At 37.9% G+C, this 14,158-nt stretch overlaps 1 protein-coding gene across 1 annotated transcript; it reads left to right on the top strand.

The window, feature by feature from the left end:
• The first annotated feature begins 3,895 nt into the window (after window positions 1-3,895).
• On the top strand, window positions 3,896-10,108 carry LOC27209405. Its single transcript, XM_016184838.3, has 2 exons — window positions 3,896-4,052; window positions 4,104-10,108. Exon 2 carries the CDS (start codon window positions 4,128-4,130, stop codon window positions 9,993-9,995), a length of 5,868 nt encoding a protein of 1,955 aa, XP_016025097.1. The 5' UTR covers window positions 3,896-4,052; window positions 4,104-4,127; the 3' UTR covers window positions 9,996-10,108.
• Window positions 10,109-14,158: the final 4,050 nt, after the last annotated feature.

Raw genomic sequence — 14,158 nt, forward strand, 5'->3', positions numbered from 1 at the left:
GCGTTCTGTAAGTGGCATGAACATCGCTGCATTTTCTTGACAATTTCTCAGCTTTTTTCTGCTGATGCTCCCTGCTTTTTGAGTGCTTTCAATTGTTGCACAATTTTTTAATTTGCTGCGTGGCCAAAGAAATGAAAGAGTTGCGTCGCACAGGGAATTTTAATCTAAAGTGGGTGGCGCACGAATCGGCCCGTGGAATTGTAAAACTTTTCAACATTTACGCATTTTCGCCACATAGATTTCAATAATTGACGCCCGGCAAAGCCAATTTAATCGACATCTGGACACGAAGTCCCTGATATTTTAATATATACGCATTCAATTAACCACAAATGAGCACACAATTTTCACATATTTAGGCCGCACTCGAATGCCAAACAACGTCATAATAACTCACTTGGCCACAAAACAAAACAAACTTCAAATTCGTGTTCGTGTGCGTGTAATGCATTCGAAATGCGAATTGCAAGGCTCTTGAGTAAATTGCAATTTAATTTTATACAATTTGCCGTAAGCCGAAATGCTTAAGTTGTATTGAAGCATAATGTCCTTAGGTCTACTAATCCCCAATGCTGGTGCTATTATAATTCAAAATAAGCCAAACATCAAAGGCAGTTTGTCAAGGTAGCACAACACAATGCTTGAATATCCTTAAGGGCTATCCCCATGCTAATAAGAACACATGTGCTTTTTTTGCATTTGTTTTACACTTTAAAAGTGTCAAATGCCAAGTCAGTTCGGTTGGCAAACATAGCCATAATATGCCAGAATGTAATAAGCATTAAATTGCAACCTGCAGTGGCACAGAAGAGGATGCGAAAGATGACAACCAGTTGCAATTACAATGTAATTACAAGCGACAGACGGAGAAGGTTTTAAATTTTGTATGTGCCGGGCCATTGCCATTGCCATTGCCTGGATGTGGATGTGGATCTCCGACAAGGATTAGGGTCCTTGAGGATGCGTTGCACTTAAGCAGCAGCTTATGCCATAAACATCGGATATGGGTTGGCTCTCAATGTCTGCCATAAAATGACGCTTTAAGTGTGGCACGTAATTGCTCGATCCTTTGTCCCTTTTGCTCGTTCATGATTTTAATTAGTATTAAGACTGTAAGTCCGTGTTTTGATTCTTTAAGCGCATTCCACGTGCGCTCGGTAAATGTAAACTAAACCGGAGTCTTAGCCGACGCAGATATCCGGCGATGTTTGGCAATCAAGACTTGGTAGTAGCTGTAAATTAATTTCCTGGCCGGCTAATGCAGCAATTGCAGTTTCCAGCCTCAATTATCGCAAACTTGCTGCAGTGCATAAATTTCGATTCGCACACCGGCCGAATTCAGAAATTGATGATTAATTTTGTGTGGTGTGCACTTCTATATTACTTGGCTTCGAGGAGCACAAATCTCATGTGGTATATGTATGCAAAACCAATCTAATGATTGCTATAATTCACGGTTTCTAAAATCCATGCTAAAGGTGTGTAAATAGATGTAACAATATTTTTTAGAATCGGTTAGACGACTCCTTTTATACTGCTTTCTTTCAAACCAAGACATTATCGAAGTTGTAAAATTCAACTGGGATATTAAAGCACTCGACTGAAAGGACGCCAAAGTAAAGACACGAAGAACATGGAGTCTCATCCTCGTGTACCAATTGATAAAAACATGGCTCTCAAAACGCCCAGATCATTAAAAAACAGAATGTGTGACGTTTTGTCAGGCATAATAATAAAATTACAATTGCAGCTCGGCGACAAACAATGCGGGCGAGAATGTGCCAAATCAGCGCAAAAAACTGTGGGGCGTCTCTTAAGGAAATGTCAAATCAAATTTATTGACTTTCATTGTTCGTCGAAATGGAGGCAGTGACTCCAGCTGGCGGCCCGGGCTCATTGAAATGTGAAAAGCCAATGACAGGGGACGAAGGGCTAACAATGTGCACCTTTTTTTTTTTTTTGTTATTACTCGCTGTCGCAGGATCCTCTGTCTGAATTCTACTCGTGGCACTTGTCGATTTGTCCTGCACATTTCCCACTCCCAATCCGTGTTTGTGCGCGATTAAAGCGCCGCTTAGCACGTTTGAATGCCTTCCATCCGATTTTACCTCCGCAATTTCGGATTCCCTGAGACAATCAGTGGAGCTTTCTTCTCGGCCCCCCTGCAGTATTACGAATTACACGCCGAGAAATATAACATATGATTCAAACACATTCTAAAGTTTATATTTATAATTGGAAAGAGTGGCTATCTATCTATTACTTCGAAATATTGGGCTATTTTAGTATAATAGTATATTAAGCAGTTGAAAATAAGCCTTTTACAAAAATTATGATTTAATTTCTATACTTATTTCTTTTCAGTGTTTTCGCACAACTGCACACAATGCCTGCTGGCAGAGCTATAAAAATCATATGCTTCCTTTCATTGCAAGGGGTTGGCTTTAGTTTTTTTGCAGCTTCGTCTATAGACGACTTTCTTTGTGCCCAGCTAAGTTTGACAATTATTTGCATTGTTCAGTGAAGTCGTTTGTTCAACATGCACATGAATCGGTAACTACAACATAAGTGAGTCCCTGGTTATAGTTCACAGGCGGACAAGTTGGGTTTGTTAGCCAGCCCGATTCTATTGTGCACTGTCCATTGAATTTGTCGCCTGGGAGAATAGAGCCAATCCTGCAAAGGACAAAGAGTGGGAGAGCGATGTAATGGAGTAGTGTTTGGTTCCGGGAACAGGAATGTTTAGCCTTGGTGTATCATAAGTAGGTCACTGATGCGCAGGAGATCATAAGAAATTGTAGGGAACCAAAATATTAAAAAGGATATATTGCATAAACAATTAAGAACTGATTTAAGAAGGTCTTGACTATAAGATATCTCTGAGTTACATGAAGGAATGGTGGAGATTGAGATATGCAAGCAGCTAATAGACAGTTCTCAAGTTTGGTAATGAGCGCCACCTACCGGCGGCTTATGACCTTGAGCCAGAATACGTATACGTTCTATGGTCGGAAATGCATCTTTCTGTCTATTTAAGGATTAAAGGATATACTCATACCTTACCATCATTAGGGAACTCTAGTTGAAACTTACATTTTATCCCGTAGCCATAGCCAAGCTCATTCTCAAGCATATACAATACATAGATATATATACATACATATATATCAGTTAGAGAAGCAACAGTTCTTGCATTTTTCAGAAAATCACTTTATAAAGTAGACTGCTGTCTGGCTCAACAACCAATTTTCCTCACACGAATATGCAAAATAAATGTTCTTCGTTTGACCCGAAAGCCTGTTGCCTTTGTCATTTGAAATTCCGGCCAGGATGAGAACGGCCTGTTGCCAAAAAACGGAGCGAGTTCTTTCAGACTCACAGTTTTTTTTCCGTGCTCCGCCTTTTTAAATGGCTCTTTCCGGTTCCGGTTGCGTTACGTTTGACTTGCCTGCACGTAAATTCTGTGCCATTTTGTGGAAGAAAATTCGGGGGCTGTTCTCCACGCTAACTCGCTCAACTGCTTCACTCATGTCGGCGGTAAATTTTAGTACAATGCATATATAATCTTTTTCACTTATCTTTGCATAGTTTCCTTTTGCTGCAGCCCAGAAACTTTTTACGGTCTGAGGTTAAAAGTAGCGTCATACATTTCCAGCACCTCCAACACTCCATCCCCCCGCATGAACTCGAGATTCGCGGCGCGTTGAGAGCTATGTAATGAATGAAAAGTTGGCAGGGAGTTGCGAAAGGTTGCAAAAGGTTGTGGTTGCTTCTATTCCGGCAGAAACTGAAAAAGGTGCACAGGCATCGCAATTTTTGCTGAATGGCTTGGTTTCGTTTTTGTACTTGTCGACAATCTTGTGACAGATTTATGGGTTAATTATTGTGAATGGCGCTGCGGAACTAGGAATATAAAACAAGGCGGAAACTAAAATCTCTTTTTTTCTACACACATGTAGCACTGACAATCTTGTTACTAAGATATTTATCAAGTTTCGGAATTTAGTAAAAAATTTAAAAAAAATGCGCCAAAATTCGATATCTTGTTAGCGGTAAGTTAATATTACTATTGTTCAAAGCGCGATGCTAACGATGTTCCTTAGACTAACTGATATCGGTTATTAAAAATGGAGACGCAGACATTTAAAATTAAACTAGATAAAGAAATGGCTGAGTATTTTAGCCAACCACCTGGAGAGGATGGCGATAGCGAGGCTTATGATCTACATATGGGAATCTTAGAATTAAGTGTTAGTATAGGTAACTTTACTCACGATGTGGAAAAATCGTTAAATTATATAGCCGCAAGCAGTACGACCTTAAAATGTTCCTTTGATTTGGAACTCCTCAATGATTTTCGGATAAAATTCGAACAAATGGAACAAGGAATGGATCCTGAGGAAAGAGCTCTTCATGATACCCGAGGGAATTTGTTTATGCGTCTCTATAACGAACTGGCAGACAAGGAGCCGGATGAGATAAAACGATGCGAGTTCCTTAAACTTTTCTATGATCTATTCGATTCGAATAAGGCGCCCCAAGAATCGCCAACTTCTCGCATAGAAGTAAGCGATAGTATACATGGCCAGGATCAAAGAATACGGGAACCAATTAATAGAAGTCCAGATGCCAAAGAAATATGTTCCGACTCGAAAATTGATATGTATTTGGAATCGAAAATATTCCGAAATGAAGCTAATACACATGGCTTAGCAATGATTTTGGACTTAAATAAGGAAATATGTTATCAAGATAAAAAAGAGGAGTTATGCCAAGTTCATACTGAAATAGCTTATGTTGAAGGTTATAGTTTAATGAATAGTTATGCAGCAATAATTACCTGCCCAATGGGCATCAAAATTGATTATGGTATCGCTATTTTATCTGAACTGAAAGTTATTTCCGCAGAACCAAAGAATTCAAAAACCGATTTGAAAATGGAAACGATCTCGTCAAATGTTCATGAAAATAAAATTTCTATTCTTTTAGACGACTATTTGGCTAACATTTCTTTGATCGATCTACACGTTGAAGGTTATAGTTTAATGGAAAGATATGCATTAATAATTACCCGCTCAATGGGCATCAGAATTGATAATGGCATCGCTATGTTATCTGAACTGAAAGATATTTCCGCAGAACCGAAGGATTCAAAAACCGATTTGAAAATGGAAACGATCTCGTCAAATGTTCATGAAAATAATATTTCCATTGCTTCAGATGACTATTTGGCTAACATTTCTTTGATCGATGTACAAGTTGAAGGTCATAGTTTAATGGAAAGTTATGCTGGAATAATGACCTGCCCTATGGGCATCAGAATTGATAATGGCATTTCTTTCAACTGTGAGGTTATTCTAGCTGTAGATGATTATATTGATTGTGTCTCTTCAATGGAACCTGTGGATAGCTCCTCCAAATATAATTTTATAGTCGTTTCTTCAGTTGTTCCTAATGAACAAGGTTTAAAAAGTGTTAATGAACAGGTAATTGATACAAATATGATGAAAGGAATTCATGATGGCACAGAAGAAATGAATGATGAATTGCCCGAAAAAGTAGAGGTATCGAATGATGTGGAAGACACGAATATTAATTCGTTAATTTTTGATGAAGCTGATGCTCTAAATGATCCTAAAAACGAAACTTATAGTGCTTTCGCTGATGATCTTAGTAAAATAAATAAACCAGAAAAACCAGAACCTCGTACCTCCATAAATTCGGATTTCAACCAGTATGATTCCAATAGAAGTACTCAACCTCTTCCCTATAATACAACTGCTTCTTGTTCGATGAAAAGTTCATATAAAGGAGCTTCTAAAATTCCTATAAGAAATAATTCTCGTAAGTCACCCTTCGATGCTCTCAAAAATGGAACTGGTAAATTTTCGGAAAACCAATGTAATAAAATAACAATTGATGCATCAAGTGAACCAGTAGAAATGGATAACGATGGAAAAAGCACCTTACAGGAAATCGATCTGAAATCGCCAAAGCTGGAGGATCAGACTTTGAGTCAACTAAGACAAGCGGTAAGTGATGTTAAGGTAAATATTTTGAAAGAAGTCGACAAGTCTCTGGAAGTGACCTTTAAGAAATCTTCTGACATACTATTGAGTAACTCGTCCAGGGAAATTGTTAAAAGCGAGATGAAAAACTTCGGCCGAAATTCCAGATTTACAGATGAGCTTCGATTACAACATTCAGAAACACGTTCCCAAAATATTTATAGACACAATAATTCGGCCACACAAAATAAATCGTGTAAGTCTTTACCAAATGCAAGTCCGAGAAGAAAGCTGAATAAGTCATCGCCGAAGTTTATTAAAAGAAATCAAACAGCTCGATTGAATAAGAAAATGGTCAAATGTGATGATGATCCAGACGACATAAATTCACCTAGAGATATCAATGATAACTGCAAGGACTGCAGTTTGGCTAAAAATTCGTTGGATTTGAAAACATCACCAGAAAAGTCAGAACAATTTTTTGCTGAAGAGGGTAGTAAGAAAATAATTGAACTTTCAATCAGCAAAAGCACACAGTCGTTTATAGAACTTGAGCAATACGTTAGAAACAGCATTAATGATGATATTGCCGATCAAATTGAAGATCTTAAAGATTTAAGTTTATCGACTTATAAGTTATGCGTTGATACTTGCGGAGATGGTTTTGATCTAGATAATCAGGAAAAGATTTCACCGACTTGTAGTCAAAAAAATCAAACTGTTAGAGATATTAGACTAAATGTTCTAGATGAAAAGGATATCGTTTGTATTTGTAAGGATAATCACAGCGGACAAAGGCTTTGTGGAGGTGGGGTGCAAAAATCCGAAGATTTAGGCTCATTGTCATTAAGAATTGATGAATGTACGGAATTAGGAAGAAGAATTAACCCAGGAGAGCTAATGGAATTCGTTGACGAAAAAGTGATTTCACCAACATTAAGTCAACTTAGCCAAAGGAGTAATCTTTTAAAGCTTCAAGTTTTAAAGACTATGGATGAGGTCTTGTCCAATGTTTCAGCGTTAAATAATACTATTATAGACGAAGAAGTTGAAATTGATACCCCTATGTTAGTTGAAAGTCTTTGTGAAGCTTCGAACGAAGATTTAAACATTAACATCTCCGAGGGAATCGCTGATATAAGTCCAATGCCAACTCCAGGTCACCCACCCGATGAGCAAGACGAACTTTCACCGATATTAGGCCAAATTTCGAAAACGGTTAGTGATGTCAAGATAAACATTTTGAATGAAGTGGATAAATCTTTGTCGGAAATAACCTTAAAAAGTGTTTCTGCCATTTTAAAGAAGCGAAAATTTAAAGAATATTTTAGTAACCAGCATAACCAGGACTTAGATTATACTACAGATGAATGTACTTTGCTTGATTTGTCGGGCGAAAGTGTGGTTAATTTAAGTCCTTCAAGGAATGTTGATACATTTATATCTGAATGGACTCAAAAAAATCCTTCTGATGCTATACTTGGAAAACAGTTCCCAAAATATGTAAGACACACGTCGGAAACTTCAGAATTAAGTGAATGCTCTGAAAGACGGTCGTTAAGTAGGAACAGTAACCAAACCCTTTATTTATGTAAGAGTTGTAATGTAAAGGTAAATTATTCAGAGGTGGTGGATAAATACTTTGCTGAAGGTTTGTGTATAAGCAAGAAAAAATGCAAAGTGGCTGAGAGAAACGATTTGAGTAATTTAGAGAGCAAATCCAGATCCAGATGGCACCATCAACGTTATATTATTGCCGCCCCACGCGCTATAATTAAGTCCTTTAAGTCGAACCCTGCATACGGGTGGTCACCTGATGACCCGAATGCTCCTGATTTTTATGAACAACTGGATCAATTTGTCGAGGTCACGGGCCAAAAAAAATATCGCGCAGACTGTGATATAATAACCGCATCGCTACAACCTCGGCTAAGTCGTGCTCTAAAATGTATCATAAGACAAGCGCCTAAGAATACGAGCTACCCCGATTTGATAAGTATTGTGGGTGTAGTCCAGTTGGAACAGTTGCTCACTAAAAAGGAAAGGGCGGCATATGAATCCTTGCGCTGGCAGTTAAGGGATAAAGGTGATCAGGACTTATCTGCAGAGTCTCTATTCACCGATGCTCTCCACGGTATGATGGGCTATGGATCGCCCCATTTGAAGTTGTCATCATTAACAGGAAGACTACTATTGCGCTCACCTCATCATCAGGATAGCATAAGTGAGTCATATCTGTTGTTGGCCTTTGGTCACTTGGGATACTTTTATCGCGAGCTGAAGGAACATCAAGTGAGGCTTGCCGAACAGGGCGATACTGCGGTTGCCCTTAGAAAATGTTTACAAAAGTATCTACTTAATTTTCACCAATTTTATGATGTACAGAAAAAGAATCCCAGCTCACTGCTTACCTTGTATCGCAAAACTCGAGATTTTCAACGGAATTTTGAGTGGTTATTAGAGGTGTTTAACAATGTTCAGAAAGCAGAGTCTATTGTTGTCTATCTTTATGAGGAATCAAGCCGAAGAACCGGATATCAAAGGAACTTACTACTCAAATGGTTAAAATTGGTAATTCAACCATTCATATATAATCTTCACAAATGGCTTTTGAATGGTAGACTCCCTTATACTACTAATCGCGATATGTTTCTTATTGAACAAACTAATTATTTAAAGATAGATGAATTTTGGGAAAAACGCTACCGGATCACAGAGTCTTTCTCTGGTATTTTTGACCTTCAGTTAAGTGAAATTCTGATAAGTGTCGGCAAAACTGTGGAATACTCAGAAAAGTATTTGGGCATTAACGTTGAAAGTTGTGTACCTAGAAATGAAGTTCGTTGTATGTTGATAGACACATTCGATAAGTTAATTCGGCATGGCGATCAGGAACCACTCTACAATTTCGTTCGTAATCTGCACTTGGAAATATCAAGCAAGGTTCTAAAGAATCTTGAAATGACTAAGACCAATCCGGAGTACCTGTTTTCTGAGCTCCATAAGTACATAATGCTTACGGATCTTAACTTTACCATGGAATTCATTAACGCTTTAGAGTCCGTCCTTGGTGAACCCGAAAGTTCTTTCGATATACAACTCTTTAACGAAATAAAAAATAAAATGTTGCACAAACCAGTTTCGGACATCTATATAGATAAAAGCGAGTCCGAGGGATCCAGGTGTTGGTCAAAGCTAATACTCCGTTGGAGGATACCGACCCATTGGAGAGCACTACTCGGCGAGGATTCCAAGGCGTACGAGGTTATCTTCACCGCAATGTGGAGATTTCATTATGTTAACTATGTGCTCAATGAAGGAGTACATCGGAAACAGATCTTGTTTAAAAAACATATTGAATGTAAATATTTTGAAGGCCTTAATGACACACTCAAATGTTTCTCCAAGCTGATAAACGCTTGTATGCGCCTAATGAATGTTCTAAGGGAGTATTTTTTGGACTATTTATTAGAGCCAGCATTCGCAAGACTTTTGTGGTGTTGCAAGAACGCAATTACCGTCGACGAACTACTGGTTGCCAATAGAAAGTATCTGAAAACCATTATATTGGGATGCCTGCAATCGAAAAATCTACGAAAATATCTGGAGCGACTTTATGATCTCATACTTCAACTTGATAATAAGCAGCGAAAGTTCCTAAGACTAAGTCAAACAACAGTGGAATATGTGATTAGAGTTCGCAAAGAACAACCACAAAACATTTTTTCCACCTATTATAGGGAACGAATGCTGCAGTTTCGTTGGACCTGTCAAAATTACTCGGATGTTATCAATGAGCTGCAAGCTCAATTTGATTCGGCAATGATTAACTTTTTATTATCTCTTCAACTAGCAGATGAGGACTTATTAAGGGGCCTAGCCAAAAGATTAGATCCCGATCACTATTATATGGAAAAGGATAATAGATTGGATCTAGTTCAATATTTCGAGTTTAGAAGGAAGCTGGAAAGGAAAAGATCACAGTAAATTACTTAAGTTATTCCATTTTTCATATTTCAATATTTCCTATTTAATACTGCCTTTTGTAAAATGTGCATATGTGGTCACCTTGGTAGCTTAATAAACATTTGTAAATTCTATAATATGTGTTTTAATTTTTTAGCTAGTATGTGAAATTTATTTTATTATGATTTATTTCCTATGTCGCGTGTTTTTTATAAAATTTCAGTGGCAGCCTTTATAACGCCTTTGGAACAGCTTTCAATTTAAATATATAGAAGTTTGTCAGCCATGGCATTCTCAATCACGTTTACCTCCTTTCTCAGAATATTATTCGCTTAGCGAAAAGAGTGCGAGACATACTTTTTTATTAGACGCTTCTTCTATAAATAAATTGGATTTTAATTGAAAATTAAGAATCGACTTAGCAATGTTTGCATTGTGCAGCAACTGGAAAAGTCTTTTGTTATGCAAATGTTCCTTATATTGTGGTCCCGTGTGAATAGAAACAGAATGGTAGAATGGGAGGGACAATCCAGGCGACTGGGAGTTCATTTAAATTAAAGAAAATAATGGAAAATTTACTTTTTGGCTTAGGCTTTGGCCAAATGGAATTTCCAGCGCTGAACGAGTTGGGATTTGGCTTCGCAAGAATTGTAATTGCTCTGCGAAAATTAAATCATATTTGGGTCTTCACTTTTCATATTTTTACGAACAAGTTAAGCCAGCACTTTTCTAACAGCTCTCATCTGCATAACTTAATTTTCGGAGAATCCGCATTCGAATATCTTTGCGCTCGGATCTCTGCCAAAGAAATGAACAATGGCGAAAGGATGGCCCAGTCTTGAGCTCTTTTGTTATCTGACAAACACAGCTGGCAGTCATCTCAGCCAGTCCTCCACATATCAGCGACTGAGCTGAATGAATTATAAAGCACAGCCGCCCTCAAAAAAAAAGAGGAGAATGTCAAGAAGATAATTGAGCCCAGGCAGAAGGCATTTAATAAACTTGATTGGAACGACAGGAAGCAGTGACACTCGGGAGAAGGTTGGCAAGGTCCTGACATGCGTTCGCTTTTCACAAAAAAGTTAACCGGCTGACTTGCGAGTTGCTCGACTGATGATTAGGGAAATTAATTTCATAGGAAATTGCCTGCTTCCGATGCGTTTTGGTTGATAAACGAGCCATTTATTATGTGTGTTGATGTGTGGACTACATTTCTTTTGGTTTTTATACTCTAAAGAAACAAAGAGAGTTTCAGTTGGTAAATTTAGTATTTCTACTTTCATTTTATTATTTAAATACTTTTTAACTTTTGTTTTTCAGCTTAATTAAATATTATAAAATTTAATCAGATCAGGTTGTTGTTTTGTGTTTTTGTAATCCCTGCAATTTTCTTATTTAATAGCAATTCAGTGCAAACGACTTTATCGTTGTGCGTCACTTCAAATTAAACTATAAAATTTATTATTATGCCCGTTGACACACTTGAACTGTTCTAGGCAATATATTTCATTACAAAGTTGCCATTCTGGCTTACAACGTCTCTCCGCACCCCACAGTCAATATTATTGACAATTTGTTGTCAGTTTTTCTCGCCCAAACACGGAGCAATTTATGTGGCCGGGTCTGGGGCTTTATGAAATACTTCTCATTACTGGTTGGTCGTGGAGGGATTGGGAAAATGGTAGAAATGGCCAGCCGGCCGATGGCTGAAACATATTCGAACTATTTTCATTTCAATTGCAAACGGTTTGGCGCAGAGAAATCAATTGAATTGCCATTTCACATATGAAATGGTCATTTGTCAATGGACAACAATTGGAGGGCGTGGTCGCAGCTGGTTTGGATGGTGGATACTGGATGCGGTCAGTCAAAATGGCCGCATAAATATGTCCTTCTTGTCCTGACTGTGTGAACGATCCTCTGGCATTCACCCATCATTCCCACTCCCCAGTTCCATGGCTAAATTGTTGGTCGTTATTAAATTTCCGCTGCGTTGAGTTCTCATTTCCGTTTCAATGGCCAATGCAGCTGACCGTCGTTGAATGCTCAACGGATGTTGGCCTGGGACATAGATACACATAGTCGTACACACACACACACACGCTCACACACACTCACACGTGCGCTATATAAATATTTTCGGTTCTAGATGGATAAACAATAAGGGATTGGCCGTTCGCTGCGTATGCGTTATATTCGATTATTGTTTTTATTATAATTTTTAAGGGCCTACACAATAATACCCATTTATCCCGTATTTGTGGCGATCAAAAATTGATTCTACAATTGAAATGCATGTTAGTATATGTATACATATGTACATGCGGCTTTTTAGCCAAATTGAAACTAATTGAAATATGTGGATTGCACGAAGCAGCGAGAAGAGGAAAGTGGGGAGAACTTTAGCCATAAATTTCAATAAAACGGCATTTTTGGTATTTACCCTTATTCCAGTTGTAGTTTTTCTGTTCGTGTGTGTCTTATATGTTTCATTGGCATTACGTATACGCCGTGACCTCATTTGTTGTTTCGTCATCATAACTTTTGCATTACGCTTTTCGTGTGGTCTTTATTTTTGTTCATGAAATCATTAATGTTTATATAAAAAAATAAACTCTTGTATAACAATAAGACTTTTAATTAGATGGGAAACTGCTTAAAAGTTAAGCTACCCTAAAAGACCATAAAATGTTATGCGTTTTAATGAAAATATAATGCAATGCCCATCAAAGGGGCTCCCTTCGTTGTATCCCAGGGGTTTCTTTTAATGGTTGGCTTTCCTTTTGTGGCTGCTGTGTCTTGGCCGAAAAAGAAGAAATAAATAACAAAATTATTCAAAATTATGGGTCAACTCCTCCCAACTCATTCCCGATTCTGACTTAACCCTTGTGCGCGTGAATGTCTTATTTCCCGCCTTGCTACTTTTATACTTATCCGAGTTTTTATTAAATCCAGCTCCTGCCGTTACAAAGTAAAATCTTAGAAAATGCATTAAAAAGGCGCCAAGTATATATTAAAATTTCAGTTAAGGGGAACAACGTGCGAGTGAAAAGAGCAAGCTTAGGCCATTTTATTATTATTATTTCCCCGACTAAACAATGCCAGTTAATGGCTTCAGCTGCCGGACAATGGTTGTTTATTTATGCCCGGCGCTAATGGACAGCGCGGAATCGCTGAAAGAGTTTGCTTCGGTGGATATTATTTATTATCGCTGCCACCGCTGTGAACAATAGATGTAATATTTATTCATTTATTTATTGATTTATGGCCTGGCATTTAAATCAAAATCAAGGCAAGAATGCTAAACATTTTATCAATTTGATAAGCCTATTTATTATGATGTTTTCACTTTTCACCGCTGAAGTGGCGCCTCCCCCGCTTGACGAAATTTATGCCTTTGCTGACCACAAAAGATTCATCTTCATTTCATCTGTCCAAAGGTTCCTGTCCTACAAAGGTTCGCCCCCTCTTCCATCTCCCATGGCCAACCACCCATGCTTGATTAGTTGATGACACTTTGTGCGAAAGACTGAACTCTGAAATTGCCATGCATATGGTTCTGTGCACTCAAAAAAATGACTCTTCTAGCTTTTTTGAGAGATATTATATTGATTTTAACTACTGTTATCCCAAATTCAAAAATAAGTATTTTGTATTAAAATATTTTATGCAAAACTAGTCTTAACTTAGACTTAAGACCATTAATTTTTATTTCAAATATATTCATGTTACATACAAAATAGTTAGGTTTTAGAACACAATTATATTTCTATTTAAATTTTTCGGATGGAAACCTTTACCCTTTTCGCTGAGTGTATGTGTGTACATCATATGTGTAGCCTCCCTATCCACAACTTTCCCAGGGCGATATGTCTCGCTCTGCGGTGCTTGTGGCTAATTTGATAAATATGCGCGCGTTTATTCAAATCAATCAGAGTCAGGCGCCGACAAGAGCTGCTGGAGGAACCTCCTCCTTTGAACAAAGAGGACAAGTCATCGACTTCCCGCTTCTGATTATCTCTACTCCTCCGTTCACTCTGCATCTTGTGGCATATAAATTTCAGCTGTTTTCCTCCGAGCCCGCACATATGTATGTGTATAGTCATCCACAAAGGCAGGCTTTCTCTTCGTAGATTTCATTAATGTGCGGTTAACTATAATGAGCCTGGTACATGGAAGAACCG

Source organism: Drosophila simulans, chromosome 2L (assembly GCF_016746395.2).
Source record: "Drosophila simulans strain w501 chromosome 2L, Prin_Dsim_3.1, whole genome shotgun sequence".
Taxonomy (NCBI): domain Eukaryota; kingdom Metazoa; phylum Arthropoda; class Insecta; order Diptera; family Drosophilidae; genus Drosophila; species Drosophila simulans.